The 24,031-nt window shown below is 53.4% G+C and overlaps 1 protein-coding gene across 1 annotated transcript in view; it reads right to left on the bottom strand.

The window, feature by feature from the left end:
- Nucleotides 1–6,346: 6,346 nt before the first annotated feature.
- LOC121584021 (N-terminal EF-hand calcium-binding protein 1-like) overlaps nucleotides 6,347–24,031 on the bottom strand; it is a 57,095-nt gene continuing 39,410 nt past the window's right edge. The window contains exons 4-5 of the mRNA XM_041899852.1: nucleotides 19,983–20,008; nucleotides 6,347–6,459 (exon numbers count right to left, since the gene is read on the bottom strand). Coding sequence (XP_041755786.1) covers nucleotides 6,347–6,459; nucleotides 19,983–20,008 — 139 coding nt within the window. The remainder of the gene's footprint in view (nucleotides 6,460–19,982; nucleotides 20,009–24,031) is intronic.

Here is a 24,031-nt window from a genome sequence, read left to right as displayed (position 1 = left end):
CTAACCCCCTAACCCCTAACCTCTATCCTCTAACCCTAATATCCCACCCCCCTATCCTCCAACATCCTCCCTATCCTCTACCCCCTATCCTCTAATCCTCTAACCCTTATCCTCTAACTATCCTCTAACCCTATCCCTATCCTCTAACCCCTATCCTCTAACCCCTATCCTCTGTCCACTCTAACCCCTATCCTCTAACCCCTATCCTCTAACCACCCCTATCCCAACTATAACCCCTCATCTCAACCCCTATCCTCCTAACCCCTATCTCTAACCCCCTATCCTCATCCCATATCCTCTAATCCCTAACCCCTATCCTCCTAACCCCCTATCCTATAACCCCTATCCTCCCTAACTTTATCACTCCTAACCCCTATCCTTAACCCCCTATCCTCTAACCCCCTATCTTCTAACTCCATCCTCTAACCCCAACCCTGTCCTCTAACTTCTCCCATAACCCCTTCATCCTATAACCCCTATCCTCTATCCCCTATCCTCTAACCCCTATCCTCTAACCCTATCCTATAACCCCTATCCTCCTAACCCCCTATCTTCCCAACCCTATCCTCCCACCTCTCACTCTAACCCCTATCCCTCTAACCCCTATCCTCTTCTTCTATCTGTACCCCTTCTATCCTCTATCCCCTATCACTCTAACCTCATCCTCTAACCCTATCCTCTACCCCTATCCCCTATCCTCTCTTACCCCTTCCTCTAACCCCTTTATCACTCTAAACCCTAATCCTCTAACCCCTATCCCCTATCCTAACCCTATCCCCTATCCTATAACCCCTATACCTATCCTCTATCCTCTAATCCCTATCCTCTAACCCCTATCCCCTATCCATCTAACCCCTATCCTCTATCCCCTATCCTCTATCCCCCTATCCTCTAACCCCCTATCCCTGCATCCTCTAACCCCTATCCTCTAACCCCTATCCCTATCCTCTAACCCCTATCCTCTAACCCCTATCCCCTATCCTCTAACCCTATCCTATAACTCCTATCCTATAACCCCTATCCCTCCTAACCCCTATCCTCTAACCCCTATCCTCTAACTTCCCTATCCTCCTTCCCCCATCCCTATCCCCTATCCCCTATCCTCTAACCCCTATCTTCTATCCTCCTATCCTCTATCCCCTATCACTCTAACCCCTATCCTCTAACCCCTATCCCCTATCCCCCACCTCTATATCGCCCTATCCTAACCCCTATCCTCCTAACCCCCTATCCTACAACCCCTATCCTGCCTATCCCCTATCCTCCCAACTATCCTCACAACCCCTATCCTCAACCCCCTATCCTCTAACCCTATCCTCAACCCTATCTATCCCTCCCAACCCTATCCTCTAACCCCTATCCTCCAACCCTATCCTCCAACCCCTTCCCTATCCTCCTAACCCTATCCTCAACTAACCCTATCTTCTCTACCCTTCCTCTAACCATCCTCTAACCCCTATCCTGTAAACCCCCCTATCCTCCTAACCCCTATCACCTAACCATCATTCTAACCCCCTATCCCCATAACCCCTATCCTCTAACCTATCCTCTGCTTATCCCTATCCCCTATCCTATCCCCTATCCTCTAACCCCTATCCCCTATCCCCTCTCCTCTATCCTCATCCCTATCCTCTAACCCCCTATCCTCTAACCCCTATCCCCTATCTAACCCTTTATCTCTAAACCCTATCCTCTAACTATCCTCTAACCCCCTATCCTCTAACCCCTATCCTATAACCCCTATCCTATAACCCTATCCTCAACCCTATCCCTCTATCCTCTATCCTCTAACCCCTATCCCCAACCCCTATTCTAACCCCCTATCCTCTAACCTCATCCTATCCCTTATCCTATAACCCCTATCTCTATCCCCTATCCTCTAACCCCTATCCTCTAACCCCTATCCCCTATCCTCTAACCTATCCTCTAACCCCTATCCTATACCCCTCTTTATCCTCTAACTCCTATCCCCTATCCTCTCAACCCCTATCCTCTAACCCCTATCCTCTACTCCTAACCCCTATCCTCTAACCCCTATCCTCCTAACCCCCATCCTCTAACCCCTATCCTCTAACCCCCTATCCTATAACCCTATCTCAACCCCCTATCCTCTAACCCCTATCCCTATCCTCTCCCCTATCCTCTATCCCCTATCCTCTAACCCCTATCCTCTAACCCCCTATCCTCTAACCTATCCTATAACCCCTATCCTATAAACCCCTATCCTCAATCCTATCCCCTATCCCCTATCCCCTATCCTCTAACTTCCCTATCCTCAACCAACCCCTATCCCTCTAACCCTATCCTCTAACCCCTATCCCCTATCCTCAACCCCTATCCCTAACACCCCTATCCCCATCCAACTCCCATCTGCACCCCCTATCCTCCCTCTTGTCTATCCCCATCCCCAACCCCTATCCTCTAACCCCCTATCCCCTATCCTCTAACCCTATCCATCTAACCCCTTATCCTCCCTAACCCCTATGCTCTATCCTCCTAACCACTATCCTCTAACCCCTATCCTCTAGCACCCCATGTCTAACCCCTATCCTCTAACCCCTATCCCCTATCCTCTAACCCCTATCCTCCTAACCCCCATCTCTAACCCTATCCACCTGCCTATCCTCTAACCTGTCCTATCGCCCTACCTCTACCTGCTATCCTGTCATCCCTATCCCCTATCCTCTATCCCTCATCTAGCCTATCCTAACCGTCCTATCCCTCTAATACTCTTTGTCATCCCCATGTAACCCAACTATCCTCTAACCTCATCCCACTATCCTCCTAACTTCCTGCCTATCCTCAAACCCTATCCCAACCCCCTATCCCCTATCCTATCCTCTCTAACCCCCTATCTCTCAACCTCTATCCTCTAACCCCTATCTCTAATCCCTATCCCCTAACCCGTATAACCCCTACTCTCTAACCCTATCCTATCCTCTAACCCCTATCCTCTAACCCCTATCCTCTATCCCCATCCTCCCCCCTAACCCCGATCCTCTATCCTCTAACCCCATCCCCTATCTCTATCTCCTTTGCATCCTTTATCCCCTATCCTCTAACCCCCTATCCTCTAACCCCATCCCCTATCCCCCTATCCTCTAACCCCTATCCCTATCCCTATCCTCTATCGCCTCTATAACTCCATCCTCATCCATCTAACCCCCTATCCCCTATCCTCTAACCCCTATCCTCTATCCCCTATCCTCTAACCCCTATCCCCTATCCTCTAACCCCTATCCTCTAACCCCTATCCTCTATCCTCTAACCCCTATCCTCTAACCCCTATCCCCTATCCTCTAACCCTTATCCTCTAACCCCTATCCTCTAACCCCTATCCGCTATCCTCTAACCCTATCCCCCTAACCCCTATCCTCCCCCTATCCCCCTAACCCCTATCCTCTAACCCCTATCCTCTAACCCCTAACCCCTATCCCCTATCCTCTAACCCCTATCCTCTAACCCCTATCCTCTATCCTCTAACCCCTATCCTCTAACCCCTATCCTCTAACCCTTATCCCCTATCCTCTAACCCCTATCCTCTATCCTCTAACCCCTATCCTCTAACCCCTATCCTCTAACCCCTATCCCCTATCCTCTAACCCCTATCCTCTAACCCCTATCCTCTATCCTCTAACCCCTATCCTCTAACCCCTCCCATCCTCTAACCGTCCTCTGCCCCTATCCTCCTAACCCCTATCCTCCAACCTGCCTATCCTCTACCCCTATCTTCCCCTATCCCCCTATCCTCTAACCCCCTATCCTAACCCCATATCCTCTAACCCCCTATCCTCTAAACCCTATCCTCTAACCCCTATCCCCTATCCTAACCTAGCCTATCCTCTAACCCCCCTATCCTCTATCCCCATATCCTCTAACCCCTATCCTCTAACCCCTATCCTCTAACCCCTATCCCCTATCCTCGAATCCATCCCTAACCCCTATCCTCTAACCCCTATCCCCTAACCCCTATCCTCTAACCCCTATAACCCCTATCCCCTAACCCCTATCCTCTAACCCCTATCCCCTATCCACTATAACCCCTATCCCCTATCCTTCCATTACTTTCCATTTCACAGTTGAGTGGGCTAAGAACTTAGTGTTCACAATGTGGCAGCAGGTGTGTCGTATGTAAGGGATAATCACTGCTTCAAACACCTGTCTGTCCCTCCCCTCAAAACACCTGTCTGTCCCTCCCCTCAAAACACCTGTCTGTCCCTCCCCTCAAAACACCTGTCTGTCCCTCCCCTCAAAACACCTGTCTGTCCCTCCCCTCAAAACACCTGCCTGTCCCTCCCCTCAAAACACCTGTCTGTCCCTCCCCTCAAAACACCTGTCTGTCCCTCCCCTCAAAACACCTGTCTGTCCCCCCCCTCAAAACACCTGTCTGTCCCTCCCCTCAAAACACCTGTTGCTCCTGTCTCCCTCCCTCAAAACACCTGTCTGTCCCTCCCCTCAAAACACCTGTCTGTCCCTCCCCTCAAATACCCTCCCCTAAGACCTGTCTGTCCCTCCCCCTCAAAACACCTGTCTGTCCTTCATCCTCAAAACACCTGTCTGTCCCTCCTCAAACACCTGTCCGTTCTGTCTGTCCTCCTCAATCACACCTGTCTGTCCCTACCCTCAATACACCTGTCTGTCCCTCCCCTCAAAACACCTGTCTGTCCCTCCCCTCAAAACACCTGTCTGTCCCTCCCCTCAAAACACCTGTCTGTCCCTCCCCTCAAAACACCTGTCTGTCCCTCCCCTCAATACACCTGTCTGTCCCTCCCCTCAAAACACCTGTCTGTCCCTACCCTCAAAACACCTGTCTACCCCTCCCCTAAATACACCTGTGTGTCCCTCTGTCTGTTCATCTGTCCTTTCTGGAGGCGGTAATTAAATATGTTGTTATTGGACAAACCAGGCTTTCTGAGGCGGTAATTTGATATGATGTTATTGGACAAACCAGGCTTTCTGAGGCGGTAATTTGATATGATGTTATTGGACAAACCCAGTCTTTCTGGAGGCAGTAATTCGATATGTTGTTATTGGACAAACCAGGCTTTCTGAGGCGGTAATTCGATATGTTATTGCTATCATCTGTATCCAACACTGTCTGCTTCTGATTGTCCTGTTAGTGAATGTCCTCGTTATTAGGTTTAATTTAGCTGCTACTGAGTGTCTAAATCTCCATGCTGTGTAGTGTTATCCCTCAGATCACTGCTGTGTTGATGTAGTCGAGGGCACGCCACAGTGCATAGTAAACAGTGTTTGGTTTGATTGAATACATTTGTCAGATTGACTGAGTTGGCCTTTAGAACACCATAATGTTATGTTGTCTTGGAGTCAGAACACCATAACGTTCTGTTGTCTTGGAGTTAGAACACCATAACGTTCTGTTGTCTTGGAGTTAGAACACCATAATGTTCTGTTGTCTTGGAGTTAGAACACCATAATGTTCAGTTGTCTTGGAGTTAGAACACCATAATGTTATGTTGTCTTGGAGTTAGAACACCATAATGTTCTGTTGTCTTGGAGTTACAACACCATAATGTTCTGTTGTCTTGGAGTTAGAACACCATAATGTTCTGTTGTCTTGGAGTTAGTACACCATAATGTTCTGTTGTCTTGGAGTTAGAACACCATAATGTTCTGTTGTCTTGGAGTTACAACACCATAATGTTCTGTTGTCTTGGAGTTAGAACACCATAATGTTCAGTTGTCTTGGAGTTACAACACCATAATGTTCTGTTGTCTTGGAGTTAGAACACCACAATGTTCTGTTATCTTGGAGTTAGAACACCATAATGTTCTGTTGTCTTGGAGTTAGAACACCATAATGTTCTGTTGTCTTGGAGTTAGAACACCATAATGTTCAGTTGTCTTGGAGTTAGAACACCATAATGTTCAGTTGTCTTGGAGTTAGAACACCATAATGTTCTGTTGTCTTGGAGTTACAACACCATAATGTTCTGTTGTCTTGGAGTTAGAACACCATAATGTTCTGTTGTCTTGGAGTTAGAACACCATAATGTTCTGTTGTCTTGGAGTTACAACACCATAATGTTCTGTTGTCTTGGAGTTAGAACACCATAATGTTCTGTTGTCTTGGAGTTAGAACACCATAATGTTCTGTTGTCTTGGAGTTAGAACACCATAATGTTCTGTTGTCTTGGAGTTAGAACACCATAATGTTCTGTTGCCTTGGAGTTAGAACACCATAATGTTCTGTTGTCTTGGAGTTAACGTAGGGCTTTATAGTGCATGGAAGGACATATATATTTTATTTTAACAAAATAGTTTCATGATAGAGCCCTTCATAACTACTCCTCCAGATGAATATTATTAAGTGTCCAGTAGAGTCCTAGAGTTGACATACCTTCTTAGTCTTGTCCATAGCCTTCAGTATCGTCCTGTTGAGGTCCTCCAGGGCTGCCAGGACCTTCTCATATTCACCAAGGTGCTGGGAGAAGTAGTCTTTAAACACACACACAGGGAGGGAAGATACTCCATGTATTTTTAATATAATAAAATACACCATTTAGCAGACACTTTTGTCCAAAGCAACATACAGTAGTGTATGTGTGTACCCAGCGGGAATCAAACCCACAATCCTGACATTTGAAGCGCCATGGTCAGAGCCACACAGGACTATTTATTTGTATGAATGAAAGAGTTTGACAAGGACCTGAGGTGTTTAGTGTCCTTATGGGGGTCTAAATGTAGGACACCCAGACACAACACAGCTGCCAGAACCTGAGCTCACCTGCTGCCAGACCCTGAGTTCACCAGCTGCCAGACCCTGAGCTCACCTGCTGCCAGACCCTGAGCTCACCTGCTGCCAGACCCTGAGTTCACCTGCTGCCAGACCCTGAGTTCACCTGCTGCCAGACCCTGAGTTCACCAGCTGCCAGACCCTGAGTTCACCTGCTGCCAGACCCTGAGCTCACCTGCTGCCAGACCCTGAGTTCACCTGCTGCCAGACCCTGAGTTCACCAGCTGCCAGACCCTGAGTTCACCAGCTGCCAGACCCTGAGTTCACCTGCTGCCAGACCCTGAGTTCACCTGCTGCCAGACCCTGAGTTCACCTGCTGCCAGACCCTGAGTTCACCTGCTGCCAGACCCTGAGTTCACCTGCTGCCAGACCTTGAGTTCACCTGCTGCCAGACCCTGAGTTCACCTGCTGCCAGACCCTGAGTTCACCTGCTGCCAGACCTTGAGTTCACCTGCTGCCAGACCCTGAGTTCACCTGCTGCCAGACCCTGAGTTCACCAGCTGCCAGACCCTGAGTTCACCTGCTGCCAGACACTGAGTTCACCTGCTGCCAGACCCTGAGTTCACCAGCTGCCAGACCCTGAGTTCACCTGCTGCCAGACCCTGAGTTCACCTGCTGCCAGACCCTGAGTTCACCTGCTGCCAGACCCTGAGTTCACCAGCTGCCAGACCCTGAGTTCACCTGCTGCCAGACCCTGAGTTCACCTGCTGCCAGACCCTGAGCTCACCTGCTGCCAGACCCTGAGTTCACCTGCTGCCAGACCCTGAGTTCACCTGCTGCCAGACCATGAGTTCACCTGCTGCCAGACCCTGAGCTCACCTGCTGCCAGACCCTGAGCTCACCTGCTGCCAGACCCCAGAGCTCATCTGCTAACAGACCCTGAGTTCACCTGCTGCCAGACCCTGAGTTCACCAGCTGCCAGGACCCTGAGTTCACCAGCTGCCAGACCCTGAGTTCACCTGCTGCCAGACCCTGAGTTCACCTGCTTCCAGACCCTGAGTTCACCTGCTGCCAGACCCTGAGTTCACCTGCTGCCAGACCCTGAGTTCACCAGCTGCCAGACCCTGAGTTCACCAGCTGCCAGACCCTGAGTTCACCTGCTGCCAGACGCTGAGTTCACCTGCTGCCAGACCCTGAGTTCACCTGCTGCCAGACCCTGAGTTCACCAGCTGCCAGACCCTGAGTTCACCTGCTGCCAGACCCTGAGTTCACCTGCTGCCAGACCCTGAGCTCACCTGCTGCCAGACCCTGAGTTCACTCTGCTGCCAGACCCTGAGTTCACCTGCTGCCAGACCATGAGTTCACCTGCTGCCAGACCCTGAGCTCACCTGCTGCCAGACCCTGAGCTCACCTGCTGCCAGACCCTGAGCTCATCTGCTAACAGACCCTGAGTTCACCTGCTGCCAGACCCTGAGTTCACCAGCTGCCAGACCCTGAGTTCACCAGCTGCCAGACCCTGAGTTCACCTGCTGCCAGACCCTGAGTTCACCTGCTTCCAGACCCTGAGTTAACCTGCTGCCAGACCCTGGGTTCACCTGCTGCCAGACCCTGAGTTCACCTGCTGCCAGACCCTGAGTTCACCTGCTGCCAGACCCCTGGAGTTCACCTGCTGCCAGACCCTGAGTTCACCTGCTGCCAGACCCTGAGCTCACCAGCTGCCAGACCCTGAGTTCACCTGCTGCCAGACCCTGAGTTCACCAGCTGCCAGACCCTGAGTTCACCTGCTGCCAGACCCTGAGTTCACCTGCTGCCAGACCCTGAGCTCTACCTGCTGCCAGACCCTGAGTTCACCTGCTGCCAGACCCTGGAGTTCACCTGCTGCCAGACCCTGAGTTCACCAGCTGCCAGGACCCTGAGTTCACCAGCTGCCAGACCCTGAGTTCACCTGCTGCCAGACCCTGAGTTCACCTGCTGCCAGACCCTGAGTTCACCTGCTGCCAGACCCTGAGTTCACCAGCTGCCAGACCCTGAGTTCACCTGCTGCCAGCCCCTGAGTTCACCTGCTGCCAGACCCTGAGCTCACCTGCTGCCAGACCCTGAGTTCACCTGCTGCCAGACCCTGACTTCACCTGCTGCCAGACCATGAGTTCACCTGCTGCCAGACCCTGAGCTCACCTGCTGCCAGACCCTGAGCTCACCTGCTGCCAGACCCTGAGCTCATCTGCTAACAGACCCTGAGTTCACCTGCTGCCAGACCCTGAGTTCACCAGCTGCCAGACCCTGAGTTCACCAGCTGCCAGACCCTGAGTTCACCTGCTGCCAGACCCTGAGTTCACCTGCTTCCAGACCCTGAGTTCACCTGCTGCCAGACCCTGAGTTCACCTGCTGCCAGACCCTGAGTTCACCTGCTGCCAGACCCTGAGTTCACCTGCTGCCAGACCCTGAGTTCACCTGCTGCCAGACCCTGAGCTCACCAGCTGCCAGACCCTGAGTTCACCTGCTGCCAGACCCTGAGTTCACCTGCTGCCAGACCCTGAGCTCACCTGCTGCCAGACCCTGAGCTCACCTGCTGCCAGACCCTGAATTCACCAGCTGCCAGACCCTGAGCTCACCTGCTGCCAGACCCTGAGCTCACCTGCTGCCAGACCCTGAGTTCACCTGCTGCCAGACCCTGAGTTCACCTGCTGCCAGACCCTGAGTTCACCTGCTGCCAGACCCCGGGTTCACCTGCCCAGACCCTGAGTTCACCTGCTGCCAGACCCTGAGTTCACCTGCTGCCAGACCCTGAGCTCACCTGCTGCCAGACCCTGAGTTCACCTGCTGCCAGACCCTGAGCTCACCTGCTGCCAGACCCTGAGTTCACCTGCTGCCAGACCCTGAGCTCACCAGCTGCCAGACCCTGAGCTCACCTGCTGCCAGACCCTGAGTTCACCTGCTGCCAGACCCTGAGCTCACCTGCTGCCAGACCCTGAGTTCACCTGCTGCCAGACCCTGAGCTCACCTGCTGCCAGACCCTGAGTTCACCTGCTGCCAGACCCTGAGCTCACCAGCTGCCAGACCCTGAGCTCACCTGCTGCCAGACCCTGAGTTCACCTGCTGCCAGACCCTGAGCTCACCAGCTGCCAGACCCTGAGATCACCAGCTGCCAGACCCTAGAGTTCACCTGCTGCCAGACCCCCTGAGTTCACCAGCTGCCAGACCCTGAGTTCACCTGCTGCCAGACCCTGAGTTCACCAGCTGCCAGACCCTGAGTTCACCAGCTGCCAGACCCTGAGTTCACCTGCTGCCAGACCCTGAGTTCACCTGCTGCCAGACCCTGAGTTCACCTGCTGCCAGACCCTGAGTTCACCAGCTGCCAGACCCTGGAGTTCACCCTGCTGCCAGACCCTGAGTTCACCTGCTGCCAGACCCTGAGCTCACCTGCTGCCAGACCCTGAGTTCACCTGCTGCCAGACCCTGAGTTCACCTGCTGCCAGACCCTGAGTTCACCTGCTGCCAGACACTGAGCTCACCTGCTGCCAGACCCTGAGCTCACCTGCTGCCAGACCCTGAGCTCATCTGCTGCCAGACCCTGAGTTCACCTGCTGCCAGACCCTGAGTTCACCAGCTGCCAGACCCTGAGTTCACCAGCTGCCAGACCCTGAGTTCACCTGCTGCCAGACCCTGAGTTCACCTGCTTCCCAGACCCTGAGTTCACCTGCTGCCAGACCCTGAGTTCACCTGCTGCCAGACCCTGAGTTCACCTGCTGCCAGACCCTGAGTTCACCTGCTGCCAGACCCTGAGTTCACCTGCTGCCAGACCCTGAGCTCACCAGCTGCCAGACCCTGAGTTCACCTGCTGCCAGACCCTGAGCTCACCTGCTGCCAAACCCCTGAGCTCACCTGCTGCCAGACCCTGAGTTCACCTGCTGCCAGACCCTGAGTTCACCGGCTGCCAGACCCTGAGTTCACCTGCTGCCAGACCCTGAGCTCACCTGCTGCCAGACCCTGAGCTCACCTGCTGCCAGACCCTGAATTCACCAGCTGCCAGACCCTGAGCTCACCAGCTGCCAGACCCTGAGTTCACCAGCTGCCAGACCCTGAGTTTCACCAGCTGCCAGACCCTGAGTTCACCTGCTGCCAGACCCTGAGTTAACCTGCTGCCAGACCCTGAGTTCACCTGCTGCCAGACCCTGAGTTCACCTGCTGCCAGACCCTGAGTTCACCTGCTGCCAGACCCTGAGCTCACCTGCTGCCAGACCCTGAGTTCACCTGCTGCCAGACCCTGAGCTCACCTGCTGCCAGACCCTGAGTTCACCTGCTGCCAGACCCTGAGCTCACCAGCTGCCAGACCCTGAGCTCACCTGCTGCCAGACCCTGAGTTCACCTGCTGCCAGACCCTGAGCTCACCAGCTGCCAGACCCTGAGATCACCAGCTGCCAGACCCTGAGTTCACCTGCTGCCAGACCCTGAGTTCACCAGCTGCCAGACCCTGAGTTCACCTGCTGCCAGACCCTGAGTTCACCAGCTGCCAGACCCTGAGTTCACCAGCTGCCAGACCCTGAGTTCACCTGCTGCCAGACCCTGAGTTCACCTGCTGCCAGACCCTGAGTTCACCTGCTGCCAGACCCTGAGTTCACCAGCTGCCAGACCCTGAGTTCACCTGCTGCCAGACCCTGAGTTCACCTGCTGCCAGACCCTGAGCTCACCTGCTGCCAGACCCTGAGTTCACCTGCTGCCAGACCCTGAGTTCACCTGCTGCCAGACCCTGAGTTCACCTGCTGCCAGACCCTGAGCTCACCTGCTGCCAGACCCTGAGCTCACCTGCTGCCAGACCCTGAGCTCATCTGCTGCCAGACCCTGAGTTCACCTGCTGCCAGACCCTGAGTTCACCAGCTGCCAGACCCTGAGTTCACCTGCTGCCAGCCCCTGAGTTCACCTGCTGCCAGACCCTGAGCTCACCTGCTGCCAGACCCTGAGTTCACCTGCTGCCAGACCCTGACTTCACCTGCTGCCAGACCATGAGTTCACCTGCTGCCAGACCCTGAGCTCACCTGCTGCCAGACCCTGAGCTCACCTGCTGCCAGACCCTGAGCTCATCTGCTAACAGACCCTGAGTTCACCTGCTGCCAGACCCTGAGTTCACCAGCTGCCAGACCCTGAGTTCACCAGCTGCCAGACCCTGAGTTCACCTGCTGCCAGACCCTGAGTTCACCTGCTTCCAGACCCTGAGTTCACCTGCTGCCAGACCCTGAGTTCACCTGCTGCCAGACCCTGAGTTCACCTGCTGCCAGACCCTGAGTTCACCTGCTGCCAGACCCTGAGTTCACCTGCTGCCAGACCCTGAGCTCACCAGCTGCCAGACCCTGAGTTCACCTGCTGCCAGACCCTGAGTTCACCTGCTGCCAGACCCTGAGCTCACCTGCTGCCAGACCCTGAGCTCACCTGCTGCCAGACCCTGAATTCACCAGCTGCCAGACCCTGAGCTCACCTGCTGCCAGACCCTGAGCTCACCTGCTGCCAGACCCTGAGTTCACCTGCTGCCAGACCCTGAGTTCACCTGCTGCCAGACCCTGAGTTCACCTGCTGCCAGACCCTGAGTTCACCTGCTGCCAGACCCTGAGTTCACCTGCTGCCAGACCCTGAGTTCACCTGCTGCCAGACCCTGAGCTCACCTGCTGCCGACCCTGAGTTCACCTGCTGCCAGACCCTGAGCTCACCTGCTGCCAGACCCTGAGTTCACCTGCTGCCAGACCCTGAGCTCACCAGCTGCCAGACCCTGAGCTCACCTGCTGCCAGACCCCCTGAGTTCACCTGCTGCCAGACCCTGAGCTCACCTGCTGCCAGACCCTGAGTTCACCTGCTGCCAGACCCTGAGCTCACCTGCTGCCAGACCCTGAGTTCACCTGCTGCCAGACCCTGAGCTCACCAGCTGCCAGACCCTGAGCTCACCTGCTGCCAGACCCTGAGTTCACCTGCTGCCAGACCCTGAGCTCACCAGCTGCCAGACCCTGAGATCACCAGCTGCCAGACCCTGAGTTCACCTGCTGCCAGACCCTGAGTTCACCAGCTGCCAGACCCTGAGTTCACCTGCTGCCAGACCCTGAGTTCACCAGCTGCCAGACCCTGAGTTCACCAGCTGCCAGACCCTGAGTTCACCTGCTGCCAGACCCTGAGTTCACCTGCTGCCAGACCCTGAGTTCACCTGCTGCCAGACCCTGAGTTCACCAGCTGCCAGACCCTGAGTTCACCTGCTGCCAGACCCCCGAGTTCACCTGCTGCCAGACCCTGAGCTCACCTGCTGCCAGACCCTGAGTTCACCTGCTGCCAGACCCTGAGTTCACCTGCTGCCAGACCCTGAGTTCACCTGCTGCCAGACCCTGAGCTCACCTGCTGCCAGACCCTGAGCTCACCTGCTGCCAGACCCTGAGCTCATCTGCTGCCAGACCCTGAGTTCACCTGCTGCCAGACCCTGAGTTCACCAGCTGCCAGACCCTGAGTTCACCAGCTGCCAGACCCTGAGTTCACCTGCTGCCAGACCCTGAGTTCACCTGCTTCCAGACCCTGAGTTCACCTGCTGCCAGACCCTGAGTTCACCTGCTGCCAGACCCTGAGTTCACCTGCTGCCAGACCCTGAGTTCACCTGCTGCCAGACCCTGAGTTCACCTGCTGCCAGACCCTGAGCTCACCAGCTGCCAGACCCTGAGTTCACCTGCTGCCAGACCCTGAGCTCACCTGCTGCCAAACCCTGAGCTCACCTGCTGCCAGACCCTGAGTTCACCTGCTGCCAGACCCTGAGTTCACCGGCTGCCAGACCCTGAGTTCACCTGCTGCCAGACCCTGAGCTCACCTGCTGCCAGACCCTGAGCTCACCTGCTGCCAGACCCTGAATTCACCAGCTGCCAGACCCTGAGCTCACCAGCTGCCAGACCCTGAGTTCACCAGCTGCCAGACCCTGAGTTCACCAGCTGCCAGACCCTGAGTTCACCTGCTGCCAGACCCTGAGTTCACCTGCTGCCAGACCCTGAGTTCACCTGCTGCCAGACCCTGAGTTCACCTGCTGCCAGACCCTGAGTTCACCTGCTGCCAGACCCTGAGCTCACCTGCTGCCAGACCCTGAGTTCACCTGCTGCCAGACCCTGAGCTCACCTGCTGCCAGACCCTGAGTTCACCTGCTGCCAGACCCTGAGCTCACCAGCTGCCAGACCCTGAGCTCACCTGCTGCCAGACCCTGAGTTCACCTGCTGCCAGACCCTGAGCTCACCAGCTGCCAGACCCTGAGATCACCAGCTGCCAGACCCTGGAGTTCACCTTCTGCCAGACCCTGAGTTCACCAGCTGCCAGACCCTGAGTTCACCTGCTGCCAGACCCTGAGTTCACCAGCTGCCAGACCCTGAGTTCACCAGCTGCCAGACCCTGAGTTCACCTGCTGCCAGACCCTGAGTTCACCTGCTGCCAGACCCTGAGTTCACCTGCTGCCAGACCCTGAGTTCACCTGCTGCCAGACCCTGAGTTCACCAGCTGCCAGACCCTGAGTTCACCTGCTGCCAGACCCTGAGTTCACCTGCTGCCAGACCCTGAGCTCACCTGCTGCCAGACCCTGAGTTCACCTGCTGCCAGACCCTGAGTTCACCTGCTGCCAGACCCTGAGTTCACCTGCTGCCAGACCCTGAGCTCACCTGCTGCCAGACCCTGAGCTCACCTGCTGCCAGACCCTGAGCTCATCTGCTGCCAGACCCTGAGTTCACCTGCTGCCAGACCCTGAGTTCACCAGCTGCCAGACCCCTTAGTTCACCAGCTGCCAGACCCTGAGTTCACCTGCTGCCAGACCCTGAGTTCACCTGCTTCCAGACCCTGAGTTCACCTGCTGCCAGACCCTGAGTTCACCTGCTGCCAGACCCTGAGTTCACCTGCTGCCAGACCCTGAGTTCACCTGCTGCCAGACCCTGAGTTCACCTGCTGCCAGACCCTGAGCTCACCAGCTGCCAGACCCTGAGTTCACCTGCTGCCAGACCCTGAGCTCACCTGCTGCCAGACCCTGAGCTCACCTGCTGCCAGACCCTGAGTTCACCTGCTGCCAGACCCTGAGTTCACCGGCTGCCAGACCCTGAGCTCACCTGCTGCCAGACCCTGAGCTCACCTGCTGCCAGACCCTGAGTTCACCTGCTGCCAGACCCTGAGTTCACCAGCTGCCAGACCCTGAGCTCACCTGCTGCCAGACCCTGAGCTCACCTGCTGCCAGACCCTGAGCACACCTGCTGCCAGACCCTGAGCTCACCTGCTGCCAGACCCTGAGTTCACCTGCTCTCAGACCCTGAGTTCACCTGCTGCCAGACCCTGAGCTCACCTGCTGCCAGACCCTGAGCTCACCTGCTGCCAGACCCTGAGCTCACCTGCTGCCAGACCCTGAGCTCACCTGCTGCCAGACCCTGAGTTCACCTGCTGCCAGACCCTGAGTTCACCTGCTGCCAGACCCTGAGTTCACCAGCTGCCAGACCCGGAGTTCACCTGCTGCCAGACCCTGAGCTCACCTGCTCTCAGACCCTGAGTTCACCTGCTGCCAGACCCTGAGCTCACCAGCTGCCAGACCCTGAGTTCACCTGCTGCCAGACCCTGAGTTCACCAGCTGCCAGACCCTGAGCTCACCAGCTGCCAATAGTCTGTTTGTTTGTAGTTATATCGCTCAATTTTGTTTCGTTTTGTCTAAATCCAAGTGCGTCGCAAGTTTGACAGTGGATTGTACGTGGCATGTGTGACAACCTTAATCCTAATTGCTGTATTAGGCGGGAAAACTTCACAATCACTACCGGAGGTTATACTGATTCAGTTAGCAAATCAACCACCATCACCTTCTCTCGTGAGTTTCTGCTCTCTTTCCGAGATAAAGCTCACACTCTCCAAAACAGCGTTGCCTTGCCTGATGGATGTTCTACCAAGTCAACAAGGGAAACTAAGAAGAAGCGAGGCTCAAGAGGTGATGTCAGGAACAGACTGCGGTGGCGGGGATGCCGTCACCCGCCCCCCGGTGATCACCCTGTCAAATGTGCGGTCGCTAAAATAATAAGCGGCTAAATTTGAAGAGGACTTTAGGAGAAGTAATTTAATCTGCTTTACAGAAACGTGGCTCAAGCAGGACAATACTGATGGATACATTGTTATTAGAGCAGGTTGAGACAAAAGAACGTCACATAAATCAATAATAATATGCCATTTACCAGACGCTTTTATCCAAACTGACTTACAGTCATGGGTGCATAAATTTTTTGTGTATGGGTGGTCCCGGGGATCGAACCCACTACCCTGGCGTTACAAGCGCCGTGCTCTACCAGCTGAGCTACTGAGGACCAATAGGGAGGGCTGTGTATCTTTGTAGATAATACTTGGACCACGGCAGTGTAATGTGATTGAACAAGGATGCACCAGAGACTATGAGACTCTCGTTGTATCATTCAGGCCATTCTATCTACCGCGCGAGTTTGGACAGATTACCATTATTCTGGTCTATGTGCCTGGACCTGACAATAAGGGAGCTGCTGACAGGATTCAATGCTGAGCTTTCACGGCCAGCTGGCAGTGCTTGGGGATTTTAATACGCTCCCCGTCTCCGTGCATCTCCCCACTCTGCAACAGTATGTCACCTGTCCAACTCACGTCCTGGACCAGTGTTATGGCAACGTAGAGGACGCATACCAAGCAGACCAATACGTTATCCATCTCTCCTACTGAGATACAGGCAACAGGTGGTCCTCTGTAGAGGACACATACCAAGCAGACCAATACGTTATCCATCTCTCCTACTGAGATACAGGCAACAGGTGGTCCTCTGTAGAGGACACATACCAAGCAGACCAATACGTTATCCATCTCTCCTACTGAGATACAGGCAGCAGGTGGTCCTCTGTAGAGGACTCATACCAAGCAGATCAATACGTTATCCATCTCCTACTGAGATACAGGCAACAGGTGGTCCTCTGTAGAGGACTCATACCAAGCAGACCAATACGTTATCCATCTCCTACTGAGATACAGGCAACAGGTGGTCCTCTGTAGAGGACTCATACCAAGCAGACCAATACGTTATCCATCTCCTACTGAGATACAGGCAACAGGTGGTCCTCTGTAGAGGACTCATACCAAGCAGACCAATACGTTATCCATCTCTCCTACTGAGATACAGGCAACAGGTGGTCCTCTGTAGAGGACTCATACCAAGCAGACCAATACGTTATCCATCTCCTACTGAGATACAGGCAACAGGTGGTCCTCTGTAGAGGACGCATACCAAGCAGACCAATACGTTATCCATCTCTCCTACTGAGATACAGGCAACAGGTGGTCCTCTGTAGAGGACTCATACCAAGCAGACCAATACGTTATCCATCTCTCCTACTGAGATACAGGCAACAGGTGGTCCTCTGTAGAGGACTCATACCAAGCAGACCAATACGTTATCCATCTCCTACTGAGATACAGGCAGCAGGTGGTCCTCTGTAGAGGACACATACCAAGCAGACCAATACGTTATCCATCTCTCCTACTGAGATACAGGCAACAGGTGGTCCTCTGTAGAGGACTCATACCAAGCAGACCAATACGTTATCCATCTCCTACTGAGATACAGGCAGCAGGTGGTCCTCTGTAGAGGACTCATACCAAGCAGATCAATACGTTATCCATCTCCTACTGAGATACAGGCAACAGGTGGTCCTCTGTAGAGGACACATACCAAGCAGACCAATACGTTATCCATCTCTCCTACTGAGATACAGGCAGCAGGTGGTCCTCTGTAGAGGACTCATACCAAGCAGATCAATACGTTATCCATCTCTCCTACTGAGATACAGGCAACAGGTGGTCCTCTGTAGAGGACGCATACCAAGCAGACCAATACGTTATCCATCTCTCCTACTGAGATACAGGCAGCAGGTGGTCCTCTGTAGAGGACTCATACCAAGCAGATCAATACGTTATCCATCTCCTACTGAGATACAGGCAACAGGTGGTCCTCTGTAGAGGACACATACCAAGCAGACCAATACGTTATCCATCTCCTACTGAGATACAGGCAGCAGGTGGTCCTCTGTAGAGGACACATACCAAGCAGACCAATACGTTATCCATCTCTCCTACTGAGATACAGGCAGCAGGTGGTCCTCTGCAGCTCAATTGGTAGAGCCTGGCGCTTGTAACGCCAGGGTAGTGGGTTTGATCCCCGGGACCACCCATACGTAAAAATGTATGCGCACATGACTGTAAGTCGCTTTGGATAAAAGCGTCTGCTAAATGGCATATTATTATTAGTATTAGGTGAAACGCGAAAAACCTGTAGAGAAATCCATTCAGGTATGGACAGAGGTTCTTTGACTCGTGCAGGGATCCCCAAGAGTTGACAGACAGCATCACATCATACATCCCAGTTCTGTGAGGATACTGCCATTAACACAAAAAAACGGTGTATTTCCCAACAACAAGTCTAAGGACTTGAAAATGTGCCTCAGTGAAAGGAAGTTTGCGTTCCTGAAAGGAGATACTGATGCTGTGAAGGAGAAAGTAAATAAATTCAGGTCTAAAATGTGGAAAGCTAAAAAGGACTTCAAGGACAAAGTGGAGCAGAGGTTCTGTCCAGCCAATCCAAGACAAGCATGGGAGGGGCTTAAGGCAGTGATGGAAGAGAAAGGAACAGAGAGAACAACAACATGGCCGACCGTTCCCCTGGAAACCACCTCAACTGGTTTATGGAAGATTTGACACCGTTGATTTTAAAGACGAATGTAAACAAATATGTGAGAGCATCCCCAAATTCTCTCCTGTCCAGATAACAGAGAACCAGGTGGCCTCATGCTTTTCAAATATTAAGCCACACAAAGCACCGGGCCCAGAAGGACTACGGGGAAAAGTACTGAAGGTCTGCGCCGACCAGCTCAAGGGAGTCTTCACACGACTGTTTCAACTCCTGCTGGCACCTGTACAGCGCCAAACTCCTGGAAGGTGTCGACCATCGTACAAGTGCCTAAGAAGTCAGGGGCCAAATCACCAAATGACTTTCGACCTGTGGCCCTCACGCCCCTTTTGGCCAAATGCATGGAAAGGTTTGTTATTAAGCATCTTACCGTGTCCGTAGCAGATCAACTGGACCCGTTACAGTTTGCCTATAAGGCACAGAGGAGGACTGAGGATGCTATGCTGACCTTGGTGAACATGCTGGCTAGTCACCTTCAAAATGCTAAATCATACGCACACATTGTATTATTGATTTTACTTCAGCTTTCAATACGATGCAAATCCACACACTGCTGAAACGACTACTGGACCTGAATGTCAACGGAGGACTCGCAGTTTGGATCAAGGACTTTTTAACTGACCGCCCACAGAGGGTCCTCATGAATGGGGCCCTCTCTGATGAATTGACCCTGAACACAGGGGCGCCACAGAGGTGTGTCCTGTTCTCTATCTACACTAATCAGATGAAGATCCAAGGAAACAACGTGAGCCTTTTCAACTACGGTAGGACTCTTTTTTAAAGATGCTATGTCAGATGGGGACAGCTATTTTAAACAGACGAGTGTTCAGTTAAAGAGCAGATCTAGAGACAACTCTGTCATGCTCCTAGTGTTCAGATTGAGCAGATCTAGAGGCAACTCTGTCATGCTCCTAGTGTTCAGATTGAGCAGATCTAGAGACAACTCTGTCATGCTCCTAGTGTTCAGATTGAGCAGGTCTAGAGACAACTCTGTCATGCTCCTAGTGTTCAGATTGAGCAGGTCTAGAGGCAACTCTGTCATGCTCCTAGTGTTCAGATTGAGCAGGTCTAGAGACAACTCTGTCATGCTCCTAGTGTTCAGATTGAGCAGGTCTAGAGACAACTCTGTCATGCTCCTAGTGTTCAGATTGAGCAGGTCTAGAGACAACTCTGTCATGCTCCTAGTGTTCAGATTGAGCAGATCTAGAGACAACTCTGTCATGCTCCTAGTGTTCAGATTGAGCAGGTCTAGAGACAACTCTGTCATGCTCCTAGTGTTCAGATTGAGCAGGTCTAGAGACAACTCTGTCATGCTCCTAGTGTTCAGATTGAGCAGGTCTAGAGACAACTCTGTCATGCTCCTAGTGTTCAGTTAAAGAGCAGGTTTAGAAGGTTTCCTCCCCTACTGTGGGAGACTGGCACAGTTTGTTCTGATCTGGTGCACTCCTATCAAAGCAGTGCAGCACTTTTGACGATAGATTGTGCTTTATTCACTAAGTTGTAGTTGTTGTCATGATAAAATGAATCAAAGTCCATTTTGCTATATCAAATACGAGTCTAACTTACCACACAGCTCGTCAGTGTCCACATTGCTGAAAGACAAAATAACGGAAGAGGTGATTAGTTGAATAGCACAATTAAAAACATCTTGAGAGCTTGGAATGACAATGTTCTATCTGCATTTTTATCAAAACTGAGTTATTGACATAGCCTTGTTCTGTACAGACAGAACCTTGAAATTCCACGGTCAGGATTTCATAACATTGAGAACCTGTATAGTCTCGACTACTACATCCCTGTAGGTCTCTTCTTTAAGACAGATCACAAGGTGACATCAAATCCCTGGGTCTGCTTAGGGAGCTGCTGCTATGGAAACCAGGATGACTTGAGTGACTTGGAAACATACAGCTGGGAGGATGGAGGGAGTCAGAGAGATGGAAACACAGCTGGGAGGATGGAGGGAGTCAGAGAGATGGAAACACAGCTGGGAGGATGGAGGGAGTCAGAGAGATGGAAACACAGCTGGGAGGATGGAGGAGTCAGAGAGATGGAAACACAGCTGGGAGGATGGAGGGAGTCAGAGAGATGGAAACACAGCTGGGAGGATGGAGGGAGTCAGAGAGATGGAAACACAGCTGGGAGGATGGAGGGAGTCAGAGAGATGGAAACACAGCTGGGAGGATGGAGGGAGTCAGAGAGATGGAAACACAGCTGGGAGGATGGAGGGAGTCAGAGAGATGGAAACACAGCTGGGAGGATGGAGGGAGTCAGAGAGATGGAAACACAGCTGGGAGGATGGAGGGAGTCAGAGAGATGGAAACACAGCTGGGAGGATGGAGGGAGTCAGAGAGATGGAAACACAGCTGGGAGGATGGAGGGAGTCAGAGAGATGGAAACACAGCTGGGAGGATGGAGGGAGTCAGAGAGATGGAAACACAGCTGGGAGGATGGAGGGAGTCAGAGAGATGGAAACACAGCTGGGAGGATGGAGGGAGTCAGAGAGATGGAAACACAGCTGGGAGGATGGAGGGAGTCAGAGAGATGGAAACACAGCTGGGAGGATGGAGGGAGTCAGAGAGATGGAAACACAGCTGGGAGGATGGAGGGAGTCAGAGAGATGGAAACACAGCTGGGAGGATGGAGGGAGTCAGAGAGATGGAAACACAGCTGGGAGGATGGAGGGAGTCAGAGAGATGGAAACACAGCTGGGAGGATGGAGGGAGTCAGAGAGATGGAAACACAGCTGGGAGGATGGAGGAGTCAGAGAGATGGAAACACAGCTGGGAGGATGGAGGGAGTCAGAGAGATGGAAACACAGCTGGGAGGATGGAGGGAGTCAGAGAGATGGAAACACAGCTGGGAGGATGGAGGGAGTCAGAGAGATGGAAACACAGCTGGGAGGATGGAGGGAGTCAGAGAGATGGAAACACAGCTGGGAGGATGGAGGGAGTCAGAGAGATGGAAACACAGCTGGGAGGATGGAGGGAGTCTGAGAGAGATGGAATCACAGCTGGGAGGATGGAGGGAGTCAGAGAGATGGAAACACAGCTGGGAGGATGGAGGGGAGTCAGAGAGATGGAAACACAGCTGGGAGGATGGAGGGAGTCAGAGAGATGGAAACACAGCTGGGAGGATGGAGGGAGTCAGAGATATGGAAACACAGCTGGGAGGATGGAGGGAGTCAGAGAGATGGAAACACAGCTGGGAGGATGGAGGGAGTCAGAGATATGGAAACACAGCTGGGAGGATGGAGGGAGTCAGAGAGATGGAAACACAGCTGGGAGGATGGAGGGAGTCAGAGAGATGGAAACACACAGCTGGGAGGATGGAGGGAGTCAGAGAGATGGAAACACAGCTGTGAGGATGGAGGGAGTCAGAGAGATGGAAACACAGCTGGGAGGATGGATGAAGTCAGAGAGATGGAAACACACAGCTGGGAGGATGGAGGGAGTCAGAGAGATGGAAACACACAGCTGGGAGGATGGAGGGAGTCAGAGAGATGGAAACACAGCTGTGAGGATGGAGGGAGTCAGAGAGATGGAAACACAGCTGGGAGGATGGAGGGAGTCAGAGAGATGGAAACACACAGCTGGGAGGATGGAGGGAGTCAGAGAGATGGAAACACACAGCTGGGAGGATGGAGGGAGTCAGAGAGATGGAAACACAGCTGTGAGGATGGAGGGAGTCAGAGAGATGGAAACACACAGCTGGGAGGATGGAGGGAGTCAGAGAGAAGGAAACAGCTGTGAGGATGGAGGGAGTCAGAGAGATGGAAACACAGTTGGGTGGATGGAGGGAGTCAGAGAGATGGAAACACAGCTTGGAGGATGGAGGGAGTCAGAGAGATGGAAACACAGCTGGGAGGATGGAGGGAGTCAGAGAGATGGAAACACAGCTGGGAGGATGGAGGGAGTCAGAGAGATGGAAACACAGCTGGGAGGATGGAGGGAGTCAGAGAGATGGAAACACACAGCTGGGAGGATGGAGGGAGTCAGAGAGATGGAAACACACAGCTGGGAGGATGGAGGGAGTCAGAGAGATGGAAACACAGCTGTGAGGATGGAGGGAGTCAGAGAGATGGAAACACACAGCTGGGAGGATGGAGGGAGTCAGAGAGATGGAAACACAGCTGTGAGGATGGAGGGAGTCAGAGAGATGGAAACACAGTTGGGAGGATGGAGGGAGTCAGAGAGATGGAAACACAGTTGGGAGGATGGAGGGAATCAGAGAGATGGAAACACAGCTGGGAGGATGGAGTCAGAGAGATGGAAACACAGCTGGGAGGATGGAGGGAGTCAGAGATATGGAAACACAGCTGGGAGGATGGAGGGAGTCAGAGAGATGGAAACACAGTTGGGAGGATGGAGGGAGTCAGAGAGATGGAAACACAGCTGGGAGGATGGATGAAGTCAGAGAGATGGAAACACAGCTGGGAGGATGGAGGGAGTCAGAGAGATGGAAACACAGCTGGGAGGATGGAGGGAGTCAGAGAGATGGAAACACAGCTGGGAGGATGGAGGGAGTCAGAGAGATGGAAACACAGCTGGGAGGATGGAGGGAGTCAGAGAGATGGAAACACAGCTGGGAGGATGGAGGGAGTCAGAGAGATGGAAACACACAGCTGGGAGGATGGAGGGAGTCAGAGAGATGGAAACACAGCTGGGAGGATGGAGGGAGTCAGAGAGATGGAAACACACAGCTGGGAGGATGGAGGGAGTCAGAGAGATGGAAACACACAGCTGGGAGGATGGAGGGAGTCAGAGAGATGGAAACACAGCTGGGAGGATGGAGGGAGTCAGAGATATGGAAACACAGCTGGGAGGATGGAGGGAGTCAGAGAGATGGAAACATAGCTGGGAGGATGGAGGGAGTCAGAGAGATGGAAACACAGCTGGGAGGATGGAGGGAGTCAGAGAGATGGAAACACAGCTGGGAGGATGGAGGGAGTCAGAGAGATGGAAACACAGCTGGGAGGATGGAGGGAGTCAGAGAGATGGAAACACAGCTGGGAGGATGGAGGGAGTCAGAGAGATGGAAACACAGCTGGGAGGATGGAGGGAGTCAGAGAGATGGAAACACAGCTGGGAGGATGGATGAAGTCAGAGAGATGGAAACACAGCTGGGAGGATGGAGGGAGTCAGAGAGATGGAAACACAGCTGGGAGGATGGAGGGAGTCAGAGAGATGGAAACACAGCTGGGAGGATGGAGGGAGTCAGAGAGATGGAAACACAGCTGGGAGGATGGAGGGAGTCAGAGAGATGGAAACACAGCTGGGAGGATGGAGGGAGTCAGAGAGATGGAAACACAGCTGGGAGGATGGAGGGAGTCAGAGAGATGGAAACACAGCTGGGAGGATGGAGGGAGTCAGAGAGATGGAAACACACAGCTGGGAGGATGGAGGGAGTCAGAGAGATGGAAACACAGCTGGGAGGATGGAGGGAGTCAGAGAGATGGAAACACAGCTGGGAGGATGGAGGGAGTCAGAGATATGGAAACACAGCTGGGAGGATGGAGGGAGTCAGAGAGATGGAAACACAGCTGGGAGGATGGAGGGAGTCAGAGAGATGGAAACACAGCTGGGAGGATGGAGGGTGTCAGAGAGATGGAAACACAG

This window comes from Coregonus clupeaformis, chromosome 17 (assembly GCF_020615455.1).
Source record: "Coregonus clupeaformis isolate EN_2021a chromosome 17, ASM2061545v1, whole genome shotgun sequence".
Lineage (NCBI taxonomy): Eukaryota > Metazoa > Chordata > Actinopteri > Salmoniformes > Salmonidae > Coregonus > Coregonus clupeaformis.
Note: the sequence above shows the minus strand (reverse complement) of the source record. Positions and strands in the feature narration are given on the sequence as shown.